The sequence below is a fragment of the Pelodiscus sinensis genome, chromosome 25 (genome assembly GCF_049634645.1).
Source record: "Pelodiscus sinensis isolate JC-2024 chromosome 25, ASM4963464v1, whole genome shotgun sequence".
Lineage (NCBI taxonomy): Eukaryota > Metazoa > Chordata > Testudines > Trionychidae > Pelodiscus > Pelodiscus sinensis.
The window spans coordinates 4,965,251-4,988,677 of NC_134735.1; the positions used below are offsets into that span (position 1 = coordinate 4,965,251).

General features: G+C 56.0%; 1 protein-coding gene across 1 annotated transcript in view; it reads left to right on the forward strand.

The window, feature by feature from the left end:
- The window catches only part of COL9A2 (collagen type IX alpha 2 chain), a 47,857-nt gene extending 25,110 nt beyond the window's left edge, over positions 1–22,747 (forward strand). The window contains exons 16-32 of the mRNA XM_075908605.1: positions 937–990; positions 2,249–2,302; positions 2,936–2,989; positions 4,345–4,398; positions 6,020–6,064; positions 7,260–7,313; positions 8,210–8,263; positions 9,006–9,059; positions 11,260–11,331; positions 13,046–13,081; positions 14,444–14,488; positions 15,631–15,663; positions 16,571–16,717; positions 18,602–18,656; positions 18,748–18,936; positions 19,875–19,952; positions 21,364–22,747. Of these exons, the coding sequence (XP_075764720.1) occupies positions 937–990; positions 2,249–2,302; positions 2,936–2,989; positions 4,345–4,398; positions 6,020–6,064; positions 7,260–7,313; positions 8,210–8,263; positions 9,006–9,059; positions 11,260–11,331; positions 13,046–13,081; positions 14,444–14,488; positions 15,631–15,663; positions 16,571–16,717; positions 18,602–18,656; positions 18,748–18,936; positions 19,875–19,952; positions 21,364–21,569 (1,284 nt within the window). The 3' untranslated portion in view covers positions 21,570–22,747. The remainder of the gene's footprint in view (positions 1–936; positions 991–2,248; positions 2,303–2,935; positions 2,990–4,344; positions 4,399–6,019; positions 6,065–7,259; positions 7,314–8,209; positions 8,264–9,005; positions 9,060–11,259; positions 11,332–13,045; positions 13,082–14,443; positions 14,489–15,630; positions 15,664–16,570; positions 16,718–18,601; positions 18,657–18,747; positions 18,937–19,874; positions 19,953–21,363) is intronic.
- Positions 22,748–23,427: the final 680 nt, after the last annotated feature.

A 23,427-nucleotide genomic window follows, 5' to 3' on the forward strand; every position in this document is an offset into this window, starting at 1 on the left:
TAAGTCCTTTCCCCTCTCTCCTTGGGCTGCGTTAGTTCACACCCTGCCCTGCCTCCATAGGGAGCTTCTATGCAGCCCTATCAGTAGAGAGCCCTGTTGCTATCTCCCAAAGGGAAGGTCCTACCATGGTGAATGAAAGCTTAGGGACTCCCATGCAGAATAAAACCAAGTTCTCCAACTTGGCAAAGCTAGGCTGAGTGTGTTTCCTGACACCGTGGACTGCCTGTGAATGGCCTTCCCCCCCCCCCAGAGGATTCAGTGCATCTGTGAAAAGTCCCAGGCTTAGAGACTTTGCTCAGCTGCACCTGATTCACAGCCCTAAATGGAAGCAACATTTATCTCCCTCTGTGTGTGTTTGTAACTGCCCCCAGGCAGATTTGAACTCAGGACCTTGGGATCTTAGTGTAGGAGCCTCTACAGCTTGAGCTATAAAGCCAGCTGGGGCTCAGCTTAAGCTGTAGAGTTCCCTTGTTCTTATCTCTTACTGCAGGTGGTCCAAGTGCCACTGCATGGGGAGGTGACCCATGCCAGGTGTGTGGGTTACACTGTGTTACAAGGAGGAGGAGTTTAAATAAACACTTTGCCGTAGGGCCACATGGCTGGAGCACTGGCCTGGGACTCAGGACACCTGGGTTTTCTTCTTGCCTCGGGGTGATCTTGGCTTCGCCGCTCCGAGCCTCAGTTTCCCCCTCTATAAAACGAAGGCAAAGACCGTGGGTGTTTCATCACGTGATGAAAAGTGCCTCGGTGTTGTTAGTAAAGAGAAACCCTTGCTCTTGCTAACCTGCCATTCTGTAGGTGTGGTTCTTGGATTTCCTTCAGATCTGTCCTGTTCCCCCAGCCTCTTCCACCCTCCATGCTGGCCTGGGAGGCAGGGAAGGCCTATGGCATGGAACCGTTCTGTTAAGCCTCTGCCTTATTTCCCTTCTGTCCTAGGGAGAAGAAGGCCCCAAGGGGCCACCTGGTGGAGCCGGGGAGAAGGGAGACATGGTAAGTGAACGGTTTCATTGACCTGTGGAAGGGATCGTCCGAGAAGGGAGCCGTTTAGGGCCTGTGCTGTGTTTTCCTGCCCTCCAGTACGTTTTACCCCTGCGCAGATGTGAGCTCTGTACCCAGCTGGGGTTCAGAGGCTCTGCATCATGCCCAGTTACATTCCTGCCGAGATGCATGACACCCGGCGTGTTTCATGCTTCACTTCTGGGCAGGTGGGCTTCCGTCCGCACACCTGGCTCTACCAATTCTCCGTCCAAACCCGTCGCCCCCTTTGCTATCACAATCTGGGGCTCCCTCAGTGCACCCCCCAACCCTGAGCTGCAGCCTCCTCTGCTGTTTTCATCCAGCGCCTCCCCAGGGCAGAGCGATGGATCATTTCACGTGAGAGAGAAACATCCAGTAGGGACTAAGCCCAGCTCAATTCACAAGCCAAGTAACCAAAGTCCTGGTTCTGGATTCGCTGGGTGGAGGGTCAGTTAACGTACCGAACGCAGCCCGGCTCTCCTGGGCGCAGGCAACAGGTGACTTGGTGGCCAGACTTGGTTCCCGGACAGGAAAGTTGTCAGCGAGTTGATGGCTTTCCAGAAACGGCAGGGTGCTTTCCTGGAATGGCGAGGCTGTACCGACTCGGAACCCTCCGGCCCCTTCTAACACCCCGACAGCCGCCTGGGCTAGACACAGACCTGAGACGTCTGCAAACGGCGGGGCCTCTGTTCTGCCCCCACCCGCCCATTCCCGCCACCTGATTGGAGGTCTTTGCCCCGGCCACCGCGTAATCAGACATGCCAGCAACGCTGATTCCATGCAAACAGGATTAGGGGATTAGAGGACCCCGGGGAGCAACAGAGGAATCAAAATAAAGATGAGTGCCTCTTAAATGACTCTACGTAGCCCAAGTCCCTTCACCCCCGCCCCAAGCCCTGCCTATGCAGGTAGCAAGGGACTGTCATGAACTGCCGCTGCTCAGTTGCCTATTCTTGTAGTCCTGGGGGCACCTGGCTGCCAAGGTGGGTGGAGAAGGGTTGGGGGAATCTTTGCCCATCTAACCCCAGCTCCGATCCGATCTCCCCTCATGTCTCACCCGTGGGAACCTTCCTGTACTGTAACACCTCTTGATCCTGCACAGGTCAACGCTCCCCCCAAAGACGGTGCCACAGAACCCACAACCGGCTCCCCAGTGATGGGGCAGAGGCCCCCAGGTGCCCCGAGCCACGAGGGGCAGTAAAATGATGTTTGTTCTCGTTTGTTTTTTTAGGGTGCTCGTGGCTTCCGAGGTCCCCAGGGAGCCATGGGCCCTAAAGGAGACAATGTAAGTACGGCATCTCTCTGCGTTCAGGCCCAGAGCCTTAGCAACAGCACCTGCTGGGGCGGGGTAGGGGAGGGAGCCGGGTTGTGGGCTCCAGGATGGGGATGTATCTAGAGGAAGGGGTGTCTTCTTATCCTCTCGTCAGCACGCATCCCTCCAGCTGCTGGGCAAAGACGCACCCAGCTCGCTCCCAGAAGCCCCGGCGTTTGTCCTCCGCTCCATGCCGGACAAGGGCCTTGTGGAGACGGCTGCATCAACGGCTCTGGATTCGGGGGGAAGCTCCTCAGTCAGACCTGAGGGGTTTGGGGTCCCCCTGCTCCCTGCCTGCCCCTCTGCTCCACCCCGCAGACACTTGGCATCCTGTATGTGGGGCTGTCCCCTCCCGCTCCCTGGGAGGGGAGGACAGCTCCGGGGGCCTGCAGGATGATGGGGGCAGAGAAGGGGTGAGGCCAGGCCTGCAGCGAAGCGTGACAGCCCTTGTGAAGCTGCCCCAGGCTGGGCACAAGATCCCCAATCCGAGCGCCGCTGGGCTTCTCCCCTGGCAGGCTCAGGATGTTTTGGCTTCGAAGTAGATTAGGCCTCTCATGTTCCTCCTCTTCTGGCAACTTCCTCATGGTGCTTGTTCCTCCTTTGCAGGGAGCCCCGGGCATCGATGGTAAAGACGGCACCCCCGGCACCCCCGGCGTGAAGGTGAGAGCCTGGGAGCTGGGCGGTCGCGGAGATAGGAGAGAGGTTGGGTAGGACCCGGAAGTCTCCAGGCGCGTCTCCATACTTCCCAGGGTTTCCTGGTCCAGATGGGACAGCGGATTCCGATCCTATGCGCCTCCTGCATTAGATTCTCCATGGCTGGAATCAGGAAGCCCCCAGAATCCCGAGTTTCTTTCGTTCAGCCTGCCCTGGCGAAGGGAGCGCACCCGCCCCACGTGCCAGTCGAGTGCTTGCTGCAGACCACCACTACTCCTGGCTGCAGACAGGGGGCAGCATCTTTGGCCTCGGCGGCTGCCAAGGGGTTTCCCATCATTGCAAGGATGCTGATGCTGCACATGGCTGGTTCCCAGGGGACCTCTGACTGGGGTGACTGCGGGTGGAGTGGGGTGTTTAGAGCAGTGGTTTTCAAACGTTCTGGCCCGCAGCCTGCCCCGCTCAGTGCAAACCGTTCCACAGACCACCAGCCAACCCGCCGAGATGACGAAATGGGTGCAGGAGTGGGGTGGGGATGGGAGGGTGCAGGAATGGGGTGGAGGTGTGAGCTCTGGGCAGGAGGGAGGGAGCAGGGCTGGGGGTGAGGGGTCTGGGTGGGCAGGAGGCAGGGAGGGGGCAGGAGTGGCATGGGAGTGTGAGCTCTGGGCAGGAGGGAGGGAGCAGGGCTGGGGGTGAGGGGTCTGGGTGGGCAGGAGGGAGGGAGGGGGCAGGAGTGGCGTGGGAGTGTGAGCTCTGGGCAGGAGGGAGGGTGCAGGCATGGGATGGGGTGGGGGTCTGAGCATGGGGGGATAGGAAGCACTTACCTGGCTCTGCCCCCCCACTGCTCCAATTGGCTGGGATTCCAGTCAATGGGATCAGCAGGGAAAGCCTCCAGGCGAGCGGTTTCCTGTGGCAGCACATGGATCTGCTTCCTCCTCCTGCAAGCTGGATCCAGCCATGAGACTCAGGGCTCCTCCCCTGCAGTGCTGGTGCTGGTGCTGGGGTTCCCACCTCATGGGGGGGGGAGGAGTTGAGCCCCAAGCCGGCGGCCTACGTGCAAGACGGTTGCAGACCACACCACGTTTTAAGAGCCACCGGTTTATAAGGACCCGGTGTTTTCTGGGGCTGCCTCCTCTGTGGGGCCATTTGAAGTGAGGGGCTGCCTGGGCACGCCAATGGAACGGACATGGCATGCTCCTCTGCCTTTATCAGGCAAACTCTCCCATCCGGGGGAGCTCTCCCCTCATGCTCTCAGGGTCACCCCCCAAATCAACCCGCGTGTGCTGAGCTCCACCCGCTCCCGCTCCCTCCTTATGCTCTCTTCTCGGCTGCCACCCGGTAACGACTTGTCATGTCCCTTGCAGGGGAGCGCAGGGCAGTCCGGCCGTCCCGGGTCACCAGGCCACCGAGGATTAGCTGTAAGTATCGGAGCAGAAGTGCCGTCCCTAACCAGACAGGTTATCTCATGTCCCTTGGTGCTGGCACCTTCATTGCGTTCCTGCGGCTCAACACGCTTGAGACGCTGGGAAGTCCGTGTCCCTGTGCGTTAGTGCTGTAGAGGATGCAGCAGAACGGGAGGACCGGTGGTGAAATGGCTACTCTGGAATCTCTTCTCACTGCAAATCCACCTGTGATGCCAATTTTGGACCCAGATCGGATCTTTCCCATAGTCCAGCGGCGCTCCCCTACGGCCCCCGGCTCCTCCATCTTGGCATTGTGGATAGTTCAATTCCCACTTCTTTCCGTGCCCTGAGAGTTCTGCTTCACCTTCCTCGGACCTCGGTGCACTTGGATCCTGATTCTGCGGCCACTCAACTCCCTGTGCAAACTGAAACAACTCCCGCCAAAGTCCGCACAACCCTCGTGTACGTCAGATCAGCATGCTCTGACCCCTGTGGGTTCGCAGACTCAGCCCCTGCACTGCTGCCCCCAGGCTGGGCACAGGGTCCCCTCTCTGTGTGCCAATTGGTGGAGTTACTTCTGATTTACATCTGCCAGAGGAGAATCAAGACCTAGACTGAGACTAGCTCAAAATTTGGCCTTGAATTGGGGTAGATTGGTGGAAACCAAAAATATTTCTTGAAGTCCAACAAAGTTCAATTTCACTTTTGTTGTTCTCATTTTGCAACTGCTTGAGTACTTCCAGATGGCGACTGGAAGCAGAAGTGGTGAGAGGTTGTGAGAGGAAAACCTTTCTTGTGGCTCCACCTGTATCAGAAGGCCACCTGGGTTTTGTTGGTCTCTGGGGTGCTTGTCCAAGGCTGGATTCATTGTCCAGGAAGGTTGGTCTCCAGAGATTTCAGCTGGAGAGGTTTAGAAAAATGTCTGGGCTTTTAATCTTACTCCACCCAAGCCTTTTGAGATTTGCCCACCTCTGTGTTTGGCTTCTCACATCTTTTGCCCCCTTTTGGCTTCTGCACCCTGTGCTCTCTATGGGTATGTTTACACTACCGAGTATCCCGGAAAATCTCGGGAGGCATCCCGGAGATATCCTGGAAAAACTCTGCTGCATCCAGGGAACATGTCTGCTCTTCCAAAATTTTTTCGGAAGAGCAGACATTCTTTTTCAGCATCCCTGTAAACCTCATTTTGCGATGTTCCGAAAAGGATTTTTTCCGACATTTGTCCCTGTGTAGACAGGCCAAATGTCGGAAAAGCCTCTTCCGAAAAAAGAAGCGGAAAAAGTTACGCAAATTGTGCTTCACAATTTGCGTAGCTTTTTCCAGAAGAGCAGTGCAGTATAGACATAGCCTATATGATAATCCAATTCTTTATCCTGCCTCAGTGCCAGGGGCTGGACTCCCTGACCTTTGGAGCCCTGCCTTTCTGAGTCTGCGATTCCCAGAGGCTGTAAGTCCCTGATTCTACCCTGCAAGGAGAATTCCCTTGAGCAGCACTGAGGTCCTGTCACCGGACACTCCCTTTCCTTCCAGGGGGATTTCAGAACTGCGGGGAATTTGTCTCGGGAACTGCTGCTCCAAAAGGCACGTTCCGTCGGGTCACAACCAGGCAGCTGCTAACCTGGTTTTGTTTCCGCAGGGTTTGCCCGGCCAACCTGGGGCCAAAGGCGGTCCAGGCGTCAAGGTGGGTGAGAAGAGCCTCGATGCAGCGTCCTGGTACCGTTAGCTCCTCTTCAGATGATCTGCCCCTCTGCCTGGCCCCCGCAAGTGACGTCCGGGTGTCCCCCGGGGTGGCAAGGGGCTTGCTTTCTGCACCCCAGAACAAAGCGACCAGTAAACATCAATACAATGTCGCTGCACATAGCATGTCCTAGCGCAGTGCTTCTCTACCAGTGGTACGAGTACTGTGGGGGCGCTCAAGAGAAGTCTGGGGGGGCAGATCAACACCGTTGCAATTTGGAGAAAACTGAATTTTGGTTTTACGTTTCGCAGCGCTTTATTATTTTGGTACTTTTTACACCCAAAAATTTCATCGCCCGCCTGGCTACGATTAAGTTGTTTAAACAAATGGGTTGCAAATGGTAGAAAAAAAATGGTGTGTCTGAAAACTGTAGGTACTGGGGGTACTTATCATTTTTTTTGGGGGGGAAAAGGGGTACTTTATAAAAAAAAGGTTGAGAAACACTGGCCTAGCGCATCGCTTGGACCCTGTCGCCCCTCCCTTAGGTCCCCCTTCTCCAGCATCTCACCTGTAAACTACTTGGCTGCGTCTAGACTGGCAAGTTTTTCCACAAAAGCAGTTGCTTTTGCGCAAAAACTTGCCAGCTGTCTACACTGGCTGCTTGATTTTGCGCAAAAGCACTGACGTTCTACTGTCCGAAATCAGTGCCTCTTGCGCAAATGCTTTGACGTTCCCGTTTGGGCAGAAGCCCTTTTCCGGAAATGTTTTTGCGCAACAGGGCCAGTGCAGACAGCTAAAAACTGTTTTGCGCAAAAAAGCCCCGATGGCAAAAATGGCGATCGGGGCTTTCTTGCGCAAAACCGCATCTAAACTGGCCACGGACGCTTTTCCGCAAAAAGTGCTTTTGTGGAAACGCGTCCGTGCCAATCTAGACGCTCTGTTCCGAAAATGCTTTTAACAGAAAAACAAAACCGTGGCAACGATTAAGCCACCGGCACAGTCAGCCATGGCGGTCTCATCTCCGTGGTCCCCTCTTTGTCTGTCTGCCACTTACCCGATGCTTAGATTGCAAACTCTTCTGTTCCGTGGCTGGCAGCGCCTCGCACAGCAGGGCCCTGGCCCACAACTGGGGTTTCTTGCCAGGAACAAGTCCATAGAGTATTAAACACAATAAATCTTGTCTCTGCGTCATTGGCAGGGTGAACCAGGGGCCCGTGGCCTGCCAGGACTCACCGGAGCCCCGGGGAAAATTGTAAGTAGAGACTCCGTCAGTTTACTCCTGTGACTCGCTGGTTCCCGTCCCATCCGCACACCAGGGTGCTCTCGTCTGGCTTTTTCTTTTTCTGTTTTGTCTTTTTCTCTATCAAGTAGACAACAGAATTGGAGGAGCCCCCTTTTCACTCATTGCAAAGGGTCTGGAGCTCTGGGTGTGGCTTTGGCAGCCTCACCAAACCCCAGGGCCTAAAGAAAGCCATGACTGAGCCAGCATGTACAGCGGCTAGTTAAAATCCTACACCAGCTTATGCAAAGAATTTCAGATCTGGGTCTGGTGCCACGTTCTCTGTTAGCCGGAGCCCTCCTCCCCCAACTCCTGACCAGCCCCAGTGCCATATTCTGACCCAGAATCCTAGAATCCTAGAGCTGAAAGAGACCTCAGGAGTCATCGAGTCCAGCCCCCTGCCCAAGGCAGGCCCAACCCCAACTCAATCAACCCAAACAGGGCTTTGTCAAGCTGGGACTTAAAAACCTCTAGGGATGGAGATTCCACCCCCTCCCTAGAGAACCCATCCCAGTGCTTCCCCACCCTCCTAGGGAAATCGTTTTTCCTAATATCCAACCTAGACTTCCCCCTATGGACTGATGACTCCCCTATGGACTGGTCCTAGGCCCAGGTTAGCATTCTCCGCTGCCCTGACTTAAATCATGTGAATTAGAGGTTTGCCTTTGCTGCAAACAGCAGTTGCAGCTGGCAAGGAGGGGGCTGGGGAAATCACAGGGTGCCCCTCCCCATGCGATTTGCCTGGGAAAGTACCCACGGGCAAATTATTGCATATGAGTATTGAGAAATGTCAGGCAGTTGCTGGCACAGTGGAAAGAGGCAGTGCAGGTCTACTAATAGACAAACCCTGCTCTGGATTCTTTTCTTAGGGTGAACTTGGATCGCCGGGTGAGCCAGGGTCACAAGGTGTCCCCGGGCTGAAGGTAAGTCAGGAAGCCCCGCGGGGATGTCCCATGGGGAGACGGAAGATCTGGGGGCTGGAGTTGCTACGTTCTTACCAGACCCTGGGAGAGAGTGTGGTGTTGCGTCAGGGAGTAGTAATTCGACAAGGATTCTCAGGTTCTTTTCCTCGATGTCGGTGGGACGGCATTTAGATGAACGCCTTGGAAGCGTTTGGTCCTGGCTCACTGTGTGACCCAGGCCCAGCTCCGTGCCTCAGTTTCCACGTCTGTAAAATGGGTCTCACTGGTGTCCCTGTCACATGGGCTCAATGAGGCTTCAATCTGCTGATGTTTGCAAGTTGCTTTGGGAGAGTGTGGAAGCCACGCCTCCTTGGGGAATCCCAGCCTCGGAGTGGGGGTAGGGGCGGGACGTGGGACCGGAATGGGGAAAGGGCGATAGCTCGGTGCGGCAGGTGTGCAACCCAGTCTGCCCCCGCAAGCTCCCCCCATCTCCGCCTCCCAAGCGGCCTCTGCTGCAGCCCTTCCCCAAGCAGCCAGGCCTGGGGAAGGAGAAGGCAAGTTGCAGTGACCCCCAGGGGGCATCCCTGCACCCTCGGGGTATTAAGGAGAGTGCTGTGGGCAGCAGGGGTGCAGCCAGTGGCGGGCTGTGTGCAAAGCGTGGCAGGCGAGGGTGAAAAGATGGCGAAGGCTTAGCCAGGTGGTACAGAGGGCCCCAGCCTGCCCCAGCTATGCCAATCTGTCCTGTTTTCTTTCCTCTCTGCAGGGCGATCGGGGAGAGCGGGGCCCGGTGGGTCCCCAGGGCCTGCAGGGGAAAGTGGTGAGTGTGATTTGCATTTCTAGCCCCTGACCCTTTCCTCCTCCCTGGCCTGGGCATCTGCCCCCCAGCAGCCACCTAGGGTCCAGAACCTGAGGTGCTTGGCTCTGCCCCGGGGACTGAGGCAAGAGGAGGGTCGCAGTAGGGCCAAGGGCCAAGCGGGCACCTCGGCTCTCCCCAGCCAGCTTCGCTAAGGTCACCGGGGGAGGGAGATTTGTGACCCCGGCCCGTGAGGCTGATGTACCTGCAGAAGAGCCAGCGAAGCCAGTGGGCAGCAAAGCCACTGTCTGGATCCTGGGTCAGAGGAGAAGAATGCGCTTGGTTTGCGGGACCCAGGCTGGGCCGGGCACTCCACCATCTCCCGAAGCTTTGCAAGCTGCAGAGGTTTTACGGGAATTGCTCGGCGGGAGAAGAAATCCCCAGCGTGGCCTTGGCCCATCTGGGATGGGGCCATGCCCTGCAAGTCGGGCACATTCCCAGTGCCCTCCGTGCCAGCCACGTCCCGCTTGACCCGGCCCGGCACAGGTACTCCATATTGCAGGTAGGAGCACAAGGTGGATGCGGTCCCGGATGCTGCATTAATGAGACGCTGCAGCATGGAAGGGCCAGGCCTTTGGGGGCAAGGCATTAGCAGGAAGGGGTTAATCCCATATCTCCTCTCATCATCTACCCACACCCAGCCCCCAGGCTCTCGTATCCCTTGGCCGTGCGGCCTAGTGGATAGCGCACTAGGCTGTACTCAGGAGCTCTGGGTTCCACTCATGGCCTGCTGGGTGACCTCAGCAAGTCATGCCCCCGCTCGGGGCCTCGGTTTCCCCATCTGTGACATGGGGCGGATGCAGGTGCTGATCTACACGATGTGTTTTGCGATCGACTGATAAGAAGTGCTAAGTCAGAGCTGCACGGCGTGGATGGTATTTTGTGCCCTCTGCGCTGAAATGGAGGCAAGAAGACATCCGGCGGCTCCGGGCAGGGGGCTGCGCCTTGCGGTTACCCACACTTGTGCGTCCACGGAGCTGCCCCCGGAGCTGGGCTAGAGGGCAGCAATCCGAGGCCCATGCACAGGAAGGTGCATTGCAAACCAGGGTGCATTTTGGAAAGAGCCAGCGTGCGCACCAACAGGGATGGAGGCATTCATCAAACAACCCCGCGCCTCCAAGTTCAGCGTGAAGGGCGACTGAGCCAGCCCGGCCCATGCTGCGAGAGGCCAGACGGGGTGAAGGGATTAGGCAGTAGGAGAGAATTGCTCAGGGATGAATGGCCCCCAGGAACCGGCAGTGTGTTTTCAGCCAGAGCAGGGCCGCTCCCCTATTCAGAGCAGGACACACAGCAGGGAGTGTGTTTTTCTGCGCTAGGGCAGGCTCAGTCTAAGGCAACCCCTCCCACTTTTTTGGGGAGCAAGAGCGCCCCCTCCTGGCCGACAAACTCCATTGCGGCTCATTGCCCTGCAGGTTTTGCAGAGACTGTCAGGAAAGGTTATTTTGGGAGAGCTGGGGAGACCATCCCATTCAAAGACACACGGGACGGAAAGAAAACCCATCTCGCCTTCTTGGAGTCAGATAAGGAACCCCATTTTAATGGGGCCAAGGCGGTTAAATGATTGACGGAAAACTGCATTATCCTGCAGCTGCTAAGAGCTGCGTCCGGGAAATGGGAGTTAGGCACTCAGTATCTGTGAGATCTGGGCTTCATCATCTTGCTTGATCCGGGAAGCCCCAGGATTGTGCTGTGAATACTCAGCCGGCCGGAGTGTGGGTGCCTCTAAGGCAGTAGCAGAAGGATCTTCTCCATCTTGGCAGGCAGGATGCAAAGGATACATGGACCCTGGCCTCCTCCTTTCAGTGGCCATTAGGGGGTGGACACGCACAGAGGGGTGGATTAGATGCCCCCGGACAATGCTGCACATGGAGCTATGTTCAATGGAGGCCGGTTCCCGTAAGGTTCTACTCCCACCAGCGCCGGGGGAAAGCCGGGGCTATGGCTTCACTGGCTTGGCAGTCCAGAAGGCGTTCATTCATTCACTGTCTGCCTGGCTGGATCCCTCAACATAGCTGCACCCGATTCAAACGAAGAGCCGCAAGCGACAGCTGGCTCAGCTCCAATCCTCAGACCAGGCCCCCTGCTGAAGGTCCGGGTCTTTCCAGCTCTTGGTTTCACCTGTACGTCTTTTCTTTCCTTCTCATTTCCTTTTCTTGATCTGCAGGGCTCGAAAGGCGAGCAAGGTCCTCCAGGGATCCCCGGGCCACAGGGCCTGCCCGGTGTCAAAGGAGACAAGGTAACATCATGGAATTCCTCACCGCGGGCAAGACGGCATTGAGGGCTGAAGCTAAGAGTGACATTTCAAAGGGAGATGAGGGCCATGAGGTCCACTAGGGATTTAATCGGTTGCTTTCCAAATTGTTGCAAGTGATGGGGACTGGAGAACCCTGTAGATGCAGTGGCCAGGCTGAGGGGTGGAGGCCAGCGATAGATGTGTTGATGGGAACAGTGGATACATGGATGGATACTGTGAATATGATAGCTGAACAGAGGAGATATGTTTGAGGGACAAATGACTGGGAATGATGGACGGAGAGATAGACAACGATGGATACTGCGAATGGATGGATAGATTAACAGCATATCCAATACATGGATGGATGAGTTGATAACAGTGGATACAGCAGTTGGGTGGATAGATAAGAGTGGATACATTTGATGGATGGACAGGTAAATAATAGTGTGGGCACAGTGGTTCAGTGGATGGATCGAGAACAGTTTGATGCAGTGGTTGGATAGAGAACAGTGGGGGTGCAGTGGTTGGGTTGACAGAACAGTGGAGGTGCAGTGGTTGGGTTGACAGAACAGTGGGGGTGCAGTGGTCGGGTTGACAGAGAACAGTGGGGGTGCAGTGGTTGGGCTGACAGAGGACAATGGGGGTGCAGTGGTCGGGTTGACAGAACAGTGGGGGTGCAGTGGTTGGGTTGACAGAACAGTGGGGGTGCAGTGGTTGGGTTGAGAGAACAGTGGAGGTGCAGTGGTTGGGTTGACAGAGAACAGTGGGGGTGCAGTGGTTGGGTTGACAGAACAGTGGGGGTGCAGTGGTCGGGTTGACAGGGAACAGTGGGGGTGCAGTGGTTGGGTTGACAGAACAGTGGGGGTGCAGTGGTCGGGTTGACAGAGGACAATGGGGGTGCAGTGGTCGGGTTGACAGAGGACAATGGGGGTGCAGTGGTCGGGTTGACAGAGGACAGTGGGGGTGCAGTGGTTGGGCTGACAGAGGACAATGGGGGTGCAGTGGTCGGGTTGACAGAGAACAGTGGGGGTGAAGTGGTTGGGTTGACAGAACAGTGGGGGTGCAGTGGTTGGGTTGACAGAGAACAGTGGGGGTGCAGTGGTTGGGCTGACAGAGGACAATGGGGGTGCAGTGGTCGGGTTGACAGAGGACAGTGGGGCTGCAGTTGATGAGATAACATTTGGCAGGACTGAGACTTGACTAATGTTTAAGGCTTTTCTAACACAAACTGCGGAACCTGCCGTGGGATCTGACCCTAACTTAGGGCTAGCACCACCAGCAGCCTCTTCCTCTCAAACCGGGTGGGGGGGGGGGGAGAATTTTCTTGGGGCAAGCCTGCGGCCGAGGGTGGTTTTCCAGCAGCCCGGGGCTGCCCTGCATGTTGTGTCACCAGGGGATCCAATGCTACGTGCCGAAGAGGTGGCAAAGGCAGGGGGCAAAGCGCTAGGGCCTCGGTGGTCTGAGAGAGCTTGTCTCTACTGATGCATTAGGTCCAGCGTGACCCGGGAGGGAGATTTTAGCGCGGCTGTTACCGCGGTTGCCCAAAGTCCTGGTTAGAAAGTTGTCAAGGGATCTTTCTGCCCCTGCTCACTGTACGACCCCGTCAATCTGCCTTGGATGCGAAAGCACCAGCAGCGTCGCTCCTCCCGTCTTCCTGTGCTAAGACACAGACGTGGTGACCCAACTCCTGATTGTTCTCTGCTCTCTTGTCTAGGGCTCCCCAGGGAAAATTGGAGCCAAAGGGGACATTGTAAGTAATTGCCCTTCTTACTGCTCTGGGAAGCTGACCTGGTTGGGGGCGGGGTGCAGAAATACTGGCCGCTGTGTTTCCCAGGTGGCAAGTTCATTTTTTTAAAGGATTTTGTGTGATCCATGGTCTGGTGACTTGGATCCATGTCGCCATCATTCTGCCTCAAATCCCAAGTGGGGAGGAAAACTCTGGAGGGGTAGCTCTGAGCCGTGTGTCCTGCTGGGTTCCCGGGAGCTTTTCCTACATGCAGACTCAGCAGCAAAACAAAGCGCCTCCCCAGTTGATAGGATGCACTTGGCATTTCTGGCCGCCAAGGAGAAATGAACCCGCATCCCACCTCGTGTACCCAGCATGCCCTGCGTCTCATGGAAAATCCTCTGTCAATTACTCTAAAGTCTTGGTCAGGAAAAGGAAGGGCACAGAGATTTGGGACTGGCCATATTGGCGTTAGGACATCAACTTCTGGAGTTCTCCTCCCCGCAGTGGCTGGGACTAGATCGGGGTAGGGAACCTTTTTCGGGTCGGGGGCCCCTGGCCCACAGACAGATCAGTTGGGGGATGCACACAAGTGAGAAACCAATAGAAAAAAAGCCCCAAATTCCTCATTGATGTGGCCCCTGATTGAGAAGAAAGACACTTCCCACATTCCCCTCACACGCCAGAGCCTGGGGAGTCCAGGCTAGTAGATTTTGTGTGCTCCAGCCCCAAAGGAGAAGGCAGCAGGGGAGGGGGGCTGGAGCACCAGTACAGGCTCCCCAATGCTGGGGGGAAGAGCCCTGAGCCTCGTGGGCCGGATCCAGGCAAGCCGGAAGCTGCATCCAGCCCCTGGGTGCTAGGTTCTCCACTCCTGGATTAGATGCTTCAGAAGATGCATCTGACCGATTATTCAGTGCTGCACACGGAGCTGGCTCATTTCCCTCCTGACCACTGTTGTGATTGACTTTCTCCCGCCTGCCCGAGGCGTTACCCATCACAACATGGCTTGAGACGGATTCATGGAATAGACCCTCTTCCTGTATAATCTTCATGCAGAGCCAGGCTTTTAAACACGGGCCTCTGGTTTGTTGCTCATTTTGCGGGGGGGGGGGGGGGGGGGAAGGCACAACAAATGATCGAACGTCATGTAGGTCCTTTGGCTCTCCACCGACTTGGTGGCATCCACAGATCAGACACTCACCTTCCTCCGTGACCTAGCGCATCCACAAATGGCTGGACATGCAGAATGGCAGGCTTCAAGCCAAAGACTCGGTTCAGGTGGATAGATGGTCCTGGCTGCATGACTGAGGTTGTTCTCCCCGGCAGGGGTGGCAGGAGGTAAAGAGGGTGGAATCACAGTTACTGACTTTGTTTCCTTCCCCGTAGGGAGACCCTGGCGTGGAAGGCCTTGCCGGGGAGAAAGGCGAGAAGGTAAGGAGGCTTTTCTGCACAAGCCTTCTTCTTAGTGGCATATGTGTCATGCCACTGCCCTGCACCAACCTTGCAGAGCCATGACACTGCACACCTGGCCACGCCCCCTGGCCACGTTAGGGCACGACCACTCACTCCTGAAATCCGGAGGATCCATCGACAATTAGAGCAGGCACTGACTCTGGTGCTGCCCTGGTGCGATTCAATATCCTCACGTAATGATTTGGCTCCTGGCATGGAGAGAAGGCGTATGACCTCGGCAGGTGACAGCAAGCTGCGAGGGGTAGCTAGCACTTTGGAGAAGAGGGTTAGAATGAGAAACAAACAGCTTAAAAAAGAGGAGACTGGGGGGGAGGGGATAGGATAGATGTCTATAAAATCGTGACTGGTGTGGAAAAAGTGAATAAGGAAAAATTATTTACTTGTTCCCATAATCTAAGAACTTGGAGTCACCAAATGAAATTAATAGGCAACAGGTTTAAAACAAATAAAAGGAAGTTTTTCTTCATGCAGCCCACAGTCCACCTGTGGAACTCCTTGCCAGAGGATGTGGTGAAGACCAGGACTTTAACAGGGTTCAAAAAAGAGCTAGAAAGATTCATAGAGGTCCACCAATAGCTATTTTAGCCAGGATGGGCAGGGATGGTGTCCCGAGTCTGTTTGTCAGAGGCTGGCAATGGGTGACAGGAGAGGGATCACGTGATGATTATCTGTTGTGTTCCCTCCCTCTGGGGCACCTGGCATTGACCACTGTCAGCAGACAGGACACTGGGCTAGATGGACCTTTGGTCTGATCCCGTCTGGCCACTCTTATGACAGAAAGTCATGGGCTGAATCGGCAGCAAGGGAGATGTAGGCTAGTTAGTAGGAAAACCTTTCTAACTCTAAGGGTAGCTAAGCTCTGGAACAGGATCCTAAGGGGGGAGGTGGAATCCCCCTTACTGGAGGTGTTTATGAACAGGTTGGACAAACACTTGTCAGGGAAGGTCCAGGTTTACCTCAGCGCAGGCAGCTGGACTTAAGGACTCTTTTAGGTTCCTTACTCCCTTGGCTCTGTGGTCTCCCAGGGAGGGTGCTGAGCGGTAATTCAAAGGCTCGTTGCTGTATTTACCCACCACGTTCCTTTCCCCCTCTGTTCCTAGGGGGAGTCCGGTGAGCCAGGACCAAAGGGTCAGGTGAGTGACAGTGAGTTTAGGGTGACAGTGACAACTCGCCACCTCCTGCTCTTTGTTTTCCCTCCGGAAAGTTCTCCAGGACTCATTCCATCGCTGGGTGGAGTAAGTGTGGAGTGGTGGGGGTGAGGAGGGAACTATTCTCTTTCCAACTGCTCTGAGAGACTCATTGGGCCATTATGAGGAGCCCGGACGGACTCAACATGGCACAAGCCTGTTTCAGTCCCCTGGGTCAAGCGTCCCCCTTGGTTTGTGACCAATTCCAGTCCAGGGTCCTCCCAAGTCAGCAGCCGGTGCTGCTGAAAGAGCCATAGGGAGCGGGCGTTTGGGTCCTGCTGGAGAGAGGCCTGTGTTGCATGAAGCCCCATCGCTATCCATAGACCCTCTGTTGGAAGCCTCAGCAGAGAGGCCAAGGGCTGTATGGGGAGATGGAGTCTGAGTCCAAGCTGGCCCCTTTGGCTCAGGGTTGGGAAACTCGGCTTGGGGGAAGCACGCCCGTGGCCGCGTCTCTTGTGTGGGCCGGGGATCCCAGCAGCTCTTGGGAGCCGTAGCTTCACCGAGCCAGGAGACCGATAACCCGGCGCCCCTGGCTTCCCGAAAGCAGCTGTTTTAAAGCACCTCCCACTGAGGTAGCCCTGCTGAGCTCTGTGCAGCTTTATGGCTTGACACCCCCCCGAGAATTGGACCCGGGTCTTGTGCGTTGCGCTCTCTGCTGGGAGCGGGACGATATTTCCATGCACGAGCGAGACCTCACGCCAACGCATTCAGAGCAGGCTCCAGACGCCTCCGAGGGTCCGCTCCTAGCTAGCTACCCAGTTTGGATTCCCCCACGAAGCGCTGGCGTTTAGGACGGGCTCCGGCTGGCCTGAGATTACCCTGTGGCTGACTCTGCTCTCTCTGTGCATCGCAGCAAGGCGTCCGTGGCGAGCCGGGCTTTACCGGCCCCACTGGGGACTCAGGGTCCCCTGGCGTGAGAGGTTACCCAGGACCCCCTGGCCCTCGAGGGCTCCTCGGCGAGCGTGGTGTGCCGGGAATGCCCGGGCAGCAGGGCGTGGTGGTGAGTAACGGGCTGGCTGAGCGAACCGGAGAATGCTGAGCTTAGCATCTGTCCCATGCTGGGGATGGGGCTGAACAGGAGCTGGGGTGCAGGGGGGATGAAACGAAACCTGCCGGAGCTTCGTCCCATCGTTTAGCTCGATAAATGGGGGGTGCCTGGCCCTGCCCCTGCTCCCGTTGCCGTTCAGGGCCAGACCCCCGCGACATCCGTGGAGCAGCTTGGCCCCAGGGACGGGGACAGATCGGGCACGTTGGCCCCTTTCATCAGACTTAGGCAACGGTGCCCCCTTCTGTCCACTCATGAGCACTGCAGTGGCAGCCTGGCGGGCGGCATCATGGCATTCCTGCAGCCAGGGCCGGGTTCAGGGCGGAGGACCGCGGCCTCGGGTGCCCATCTGAAAAGCCGGCTTGCCCCAAGGGTTTGGCTGCCGTTTGCTGTGGCTCTGGGGCTCTTCACGCCTGCACCGCGAAGGCTAGGGCTAGGGCTACACCTCGGGCTAGGGCTGACGTGAATCTTCAGCATTTCCCCTTCCTCATGCCCGCCCAGGGGGAATCTTGCCCTAAATTTACTGATGTTGAAAAAAAAATCAGCAAGAGCAAATCTTCACTCTGCGAGTCGGCCGGCGCCGGAGGGTCCAGCGGTGGCTCCTTCTCAGCCTTTCCCATGCCACGTCCCCCATTTCCACCACAGGGCTCCCTCCCGTGCAGCACCGTGAGAGGGGCAGGGGGCTTGGAACCCCAGACACCTGCTTGTGGGACCCCTGTGCAGAGACCGCCCTTCCCTCGCTCATGGTGGGCTAGTCAAGGGGCAGCGATAGGAGCCCCGGCCGGGTTTCCTGCCAAGAGGCATGTTCAGTTCTGTGCGTAGCCACCACAGGGCGTGTTCGTGTGCAGGAGACACGGCTGGATTACAAACCGCTGCACCTCGAGGCTTGTAATTACCCTGCCCAGACTCCGAGCACACGCAAGCCCCCCCAGCTTAGGGGGGCCAGATTGCACGTGTGAAAAGTCAGGGCAGGGTGGGGGGTAATAGGGGCCTCTATAAGAAAAAGCCCCAAATATCAGGACTTTCCCAGTCATATTGGGTCCTCTGCCTGGGCGGTGGGTGAATGGCTGGTTTGGGGAGACAACCCCCCCCCCCAGCCATGCCATGCTCTGCCCACAGGAACCCTCCCAGCCCCCATTGCAGCCGCTGGTTCCTGCCTTGCATCCCAAGATCTCGTGGCTACCGCTGGGACCCCTGCTCACACCCCCCCCCCCCCGCTCCGGAGCACTAGGTTGCTGGACACCACAACCCCCCACGCAGCAGCCATGTGACCCCAACTTTCTTGGCTGGCCAGTTGGCTGGGCAGCCACCCCGCGTGAATGCGGGGGAGGGGGACACCCTGCCAGACATGACCTCCAGCTGCCCATCCAGCCGCCACCCCCAGCGCTGGGCCAAGAGCATGAAAGTGGGGGAGGGACCTGACCCGGGGTGGAGCATGGGCAGGGCCGCCCATGTCTGTTTGGGTAGGCAATGCCTTCCCTTGCCTTCAGCACCGGCCAGCCCTGGTCATCTGGTCACTCTACAGCAGCTGGGTGGAGCGGGGCGGCGGTCAGGGATGCCCTGGGAAGTCCTTGTGGGCCCCAGGGGGAGACCCCCGCATTACAATACTACAGCGTGGCTAGCGGAAATGATCCATTCCGTGGCTGCTAGCTGCCCAGGCTCCCAATGGGTAGCAGACCCTCTCAATTGCATTAGTGGGGGGCCGCCTGGTCAGTGGGGTGCCCATGCAATGAGGCTGAACTCCCCTCCCCGGGTCGGGTGGGGTTGGCCCTGCAGAGAGAGTCTCTGTTCAGCAGGCCCCCGAATCTCTGACCGTCTCCCCCCGTCTCCTGCTCTCAGGGCCGGGATGCTGGGGACCAGCATATTGTGGACGTGGTCCTGAAGATGATGCAAGGTGAGTAGGAGCACAGACCCCGCCCCCTCTCTGGGGACAGAGCGCCCGGTCTCAGCCACCCCCCACAACGCGCCCTGCCTCTGCCTTACAGAGCAGCTGGCAGAGCTGGCAGTGAGCGCCAAGAGAGCGGCGCTGGGTGGAGCCGGCGTGATGGGGCCGCCTGGACCCCCAGGGCCTCCTGGAGGACCTGGAGAGCAAGGCCCACACGGGCACGCCGGACCCCGCGGCATCCCAGGGATCCTAGGAGCCCCGGGGCAGATCGGCAATACCGGACTCAAAGGTGAGTCAGGGGGTCACGGGGGGCCAGAGGGAAGGAGCCGCCCACGTCAAGCCCCCTCCTCTCTTGAGTAAAAATGGCCTTTGCCTTGGGGAGGCCGTTTCTGGAGCATTGCGTCCGGTTCTGGGCCCCCCACGACAGTAAGGAGGTGGACACACTGGAGAGGGTCCAGCAGAGGGCGACCAAAATGATGTGGGAGCTGGAGCACATGACTTAGCAGCAGAAATTGAGGGATTTGGGTTTATTTAGCCTGCAGAAGAGAAGAGCGAGGGGGGGGGGGGATTTGAGAGCAGCCTTCAACTCCCTGAAGAGGGGTTCCAAGGAGGATGGAGAGAGGCTGTTCTCAGTGGGGGCAGGTGGCAGAACAAGGAGCAATGGGCTCAAGTTGCAGTGGGGGAGGTCCAGGTTGGATATTAGGAAAAACTATTTCCCTAGGAGGGTGGGGAAGCCCTGGGCTGGGTTCCCTAGGGAGGGGGTGGAATCTCCATCCCTAGAGGTTTTTAATTCCCGGCTTGGCAAAGCCCTGGCTGGGCTGATTGAGTTGGGGTTGGTCCTGTTTTTAGCAGGGGGCTGGACTCGGTGACTCCCGAGGTCTCTTCCAGCCCTAGGATTTTAGGATTCTATAAAACGCTGGCAGGATTTGCCCCTTTCCCCCGCACGTTGATTTTTGTTTTGCATTTTTTCCAGAACATACCCCATGATGGGCTTTTCAAAACCATCTCCCTCCCCCACCCCAAACAACCCCTATAAGTTCTACTCCTAGCAAGAGCTGGGGGGTTTATTTTGCTGTGTCTGTGTAAAATGCGGCTCCCTTGGGACAAACACACAGGCTCATGGGCCGATTCCCCCGCTCCTTCTCTCCCATCGTCACGGAGTTCTCCTCCATCCTTTGCCACCGCTTTCCTCTGCAGTCACAAGAAATCTCCCCTTTTTTCACACAGGGAAGCGAGGGGAGAAAGGAGAACGTGGCGAGGTTGGGCGTGGACATCAGGGTATGCCAGGACCACCAGGCATCCCAGGTAGGCTCATTGCTGAAATCCGACAGCTGTATCCCCTGGTTTGGGGACAGAAGCTTAAGAGTACGGAGGCTACTCCTGCAGATGGGAAAAAGCAGTGAGGCCAGCTAACCCCAGTGTTTCCAGCTTTAAGTCACTTGATGCGGATTCTCTTGTCTCCCCTAGGAAATGATTGGTCTCAGTCCCTAGGGTTCACATCCTAGCAGTGCTATAGAGAGTGGAGGATGAACTAGGACCAGTCTTAGGCCATGTCTCCACTTACTGGAGAAGCCACGCTTTGGCGATCAATCTTCCGGGGTTTGATGTAGCAGGTCTAGTAAAGACCCACTAAATCAAACGCCGAGGGTACCACCATTGTCCGCCCTCGCTGTTGCAAGGAGTTTCTACTGTCAACCTCCCGCTGTGGGGCCACCCCAGAAAATTGATGCATGACACATCGACTCCAGCTATGTAATTCATGCAGCGGGAGTTGCATATCTTGCATCAATTTTCTCTGCCAGTGTAGACCTGGGCCTGAGAGCTTCTAATCTTCCTTGCAGTCCTACCGGTGGGAAATACCAAAACTGTAGCTATGTGGCCCCTGAATACATCCAACAAACGGGAATTTTCAGTCCTGATTGGTGGCATCCCTGGCTACTCCAGTCCTGGACTCCTGTCATGCAACTTGGCCAATGCCCTCAATCCTTATTCATTCCTGACCCTCTGCTAGCCTAGTGCTGGTCCCCCAACAGCTCTGCCACTGTACCACAGTCCTGGCCAGCAGCTCCTCTGCTATTCCCATCCTGAACTGCCCTCACACACCTCCCAGTCCTGACCCGCCCAATGACCCCAGCCAGAAATGACCCACCCTCACAGCTTAGCAGACATTGTCTTCTTGCTCAGGGCAGGGCTCAGACATGGGACCCAAAGGAACCCACAAAACCTCCCAGATGCAGATGCCAAGATGCTTGGTTGCTGAAAACTTCACTTGATGTTTCTGGCTAACAATCCCCTGGCCAATGAGAGAGTCCCAGGGCCAGTCTTAAAGAAATTCATTGATTTCAGTGGGCATTACTTGTATCCAATGGTCCCTCTATTTTTTCCCCACCATTTTCATGCGGAATAAATTTTATAATGTGCACCAAGGCATGTGTAGATGTGCACCACGCATGCTACCAGCGGCTGCCAGTGGTAGGTGCTCTGCTAACCAGCGGGGTGGCATTTGAATCTCATCTGGGTGGCTGCCCAAGTGCTCAACTTATAGGGAACATGGCTTGTATGCTGCCTGGGAAGAATCGGGCACTTTCCCCAGGAACAGTCCAATCCAAAGACCAGTGAGAACCTTTCTACTGACATCAGTGCACTTTGGGGTCAAGTGAGAGGGACCTGTCGTAGGATATACAGCACTGGCCACTGAGCGTTTCTCTCTCTCTAGGTCTCCCTGGCATTCCTGGTCATGCCCTCAATGGGAAAGACGGAGAGCGAGGGTCTCCTGGAGTCCCTGGAGAGGCAGGCCGGCCTGGTCTACCTGGGCCTGCTGGTCTTCCTGGATTCTGCGAGCCAGCCGCCTGCTTAGGAGCCTCTGCATTCACCTCAGGGCGCCTGACCGAACCGGGTACCGTGAAAGGACCTTCATACTGAGCCACCTGTGCCGGCATTCTCGGGGAAAAGACACTTTTATAAACCAACCTGGCAAAACCCATCAAGACACGGCCAGGCCGGAGCTGGGAACCAAAGAAATGGGGAACTCCAAACACATGAAAACAAGAAAAACGACACGGCGGTAGGCTTGGATATCAAAACCATCCATTTCTTCTGGTCCGAAGAGAGCGCTTGGCCAAACGGAGCAAATCCAAACAAGGGGAATAAAAAGCATCAATGGGGATTTAGTTTCACACAGATCTATATAAATGCTCAGATATCTTGGATTGTGGTAGGGGAAGGATCCGGAAGACCAAAGGAGGGAGGGAAGGGGGTGGTCTGCGCCATTTTTTGTACTTAATATTAGGGTCCATTAATTACCTCATTCTGATTTCTCCACCTCCCGTGGCCATCTAAAGTAAATAAATGGCCTTTTATTAATATTTTCTTATTCTTTTATCTTATAGTTGGAGGGGAGGAGGGTTTATTGTCGTGTGGACCCTTTTTTGGTTCTATTTTTGAGAGACAAAATCATTGTGGTTTAATATTGAACGGAATCACCAAATCCAGCTTTATTCAATGTCAGGCACGTCTGGAGCTGTAAATCTTTGTAAAATAGGGTTATTTTATAAATACAAATAAATAAAAAAGACCAATTTTTCAAAGGCCAATGGACAATAAAATCAAGATGGGACGTTAATGAACTTAATCAATGTGTTGATTTCTTTGAACAAAGCAGGGGTTTGTTGGTTGGGCTTTTAAACAAAACAGAATGGTGGTGGTGTTCCTGCGATTTTATTATTATTTTTGGTGGACGCCTAACAGGCTAAATACCCTCCCTATGGAAAATTCCAGCCTCTTGATTAACTTCATTAACAAGAGATATTTATCTTGTGTGTGTTGGGAAGAAAGCGCGGCTATTTGTAGGGGTGGAGCAGCTCTGTCAGCCTCTCATCAAAGAAAAGGGGGGTGTGGGTGTGGTTGTGTGTGGGGGTGTGTGCGTGCAGCCCCGTCAGCCTCTCCTCAAAGAAAAGGGTGTGTGTGTGTAACGGGAGTTGTCTAAGGTACTGACCCCAAAGAGTCTTGAATTCCAAGTGCGAATATTGTTTACATTTGGTGTGTGTTAGACTGTAATAAATTTGCACAGCTGTCCACCAAATAAAAGTAATTGGTGTTATTTTTTGTTGGATTTGGATGGGCAGAAGTCCATTTATTTATTTATTTGGTTTCTAACCCTATTTTTTCTTGGCCCCTGAGTTCATTCCTGTGCTGGTGACAGACCCCTGGAAACAGGTGTCCTCTCTCCATCTGCAGCCGATGCAGTCTTGGCATCAGCCACGCATGCTGCATTCATGCTGCACCGGCGCGGCCCCTCAGCTGCAGGAATCATCGTGCTGGGAGAGAAAGTCGTGCAGTCCCACGACCCGCTCAACCCCTGGCCTTGCTCCCTTTGGAAATGAATGAAGCTGCATGGCTCAGCTCTGCCAAGGTATTTGGGTCCCTGGCTCCCATTGAAATCAAGGACCACTTCTTTCTTCCCCTCTCTAGGAGTTCATCTGGTGCCCATTCATGTTCTTAACCATGAGTGGATTTAATCTCAGTCTCAGGCAAACCGGCAGACTGGCGGGGCCCTTGGGCAAAGTCGGGGGGGAGGGAGGGGCCTCTGTGCCACAAGGGGCAGGGCTAGGGCAGCCAGCCCCCAGTGCCACCTGGAGCGCACCACACTGCCACCCAGCCTTCAGCACTGCCAGGGCTCCAGAGGCAATTTAAGGGGCCCAGGGCTCAGACTGCCACTGCTACCACAGTAGAGAGGCAGCGACCAGGAGTCACTGAGCCCTGGGGCAACTACTCCACCCCC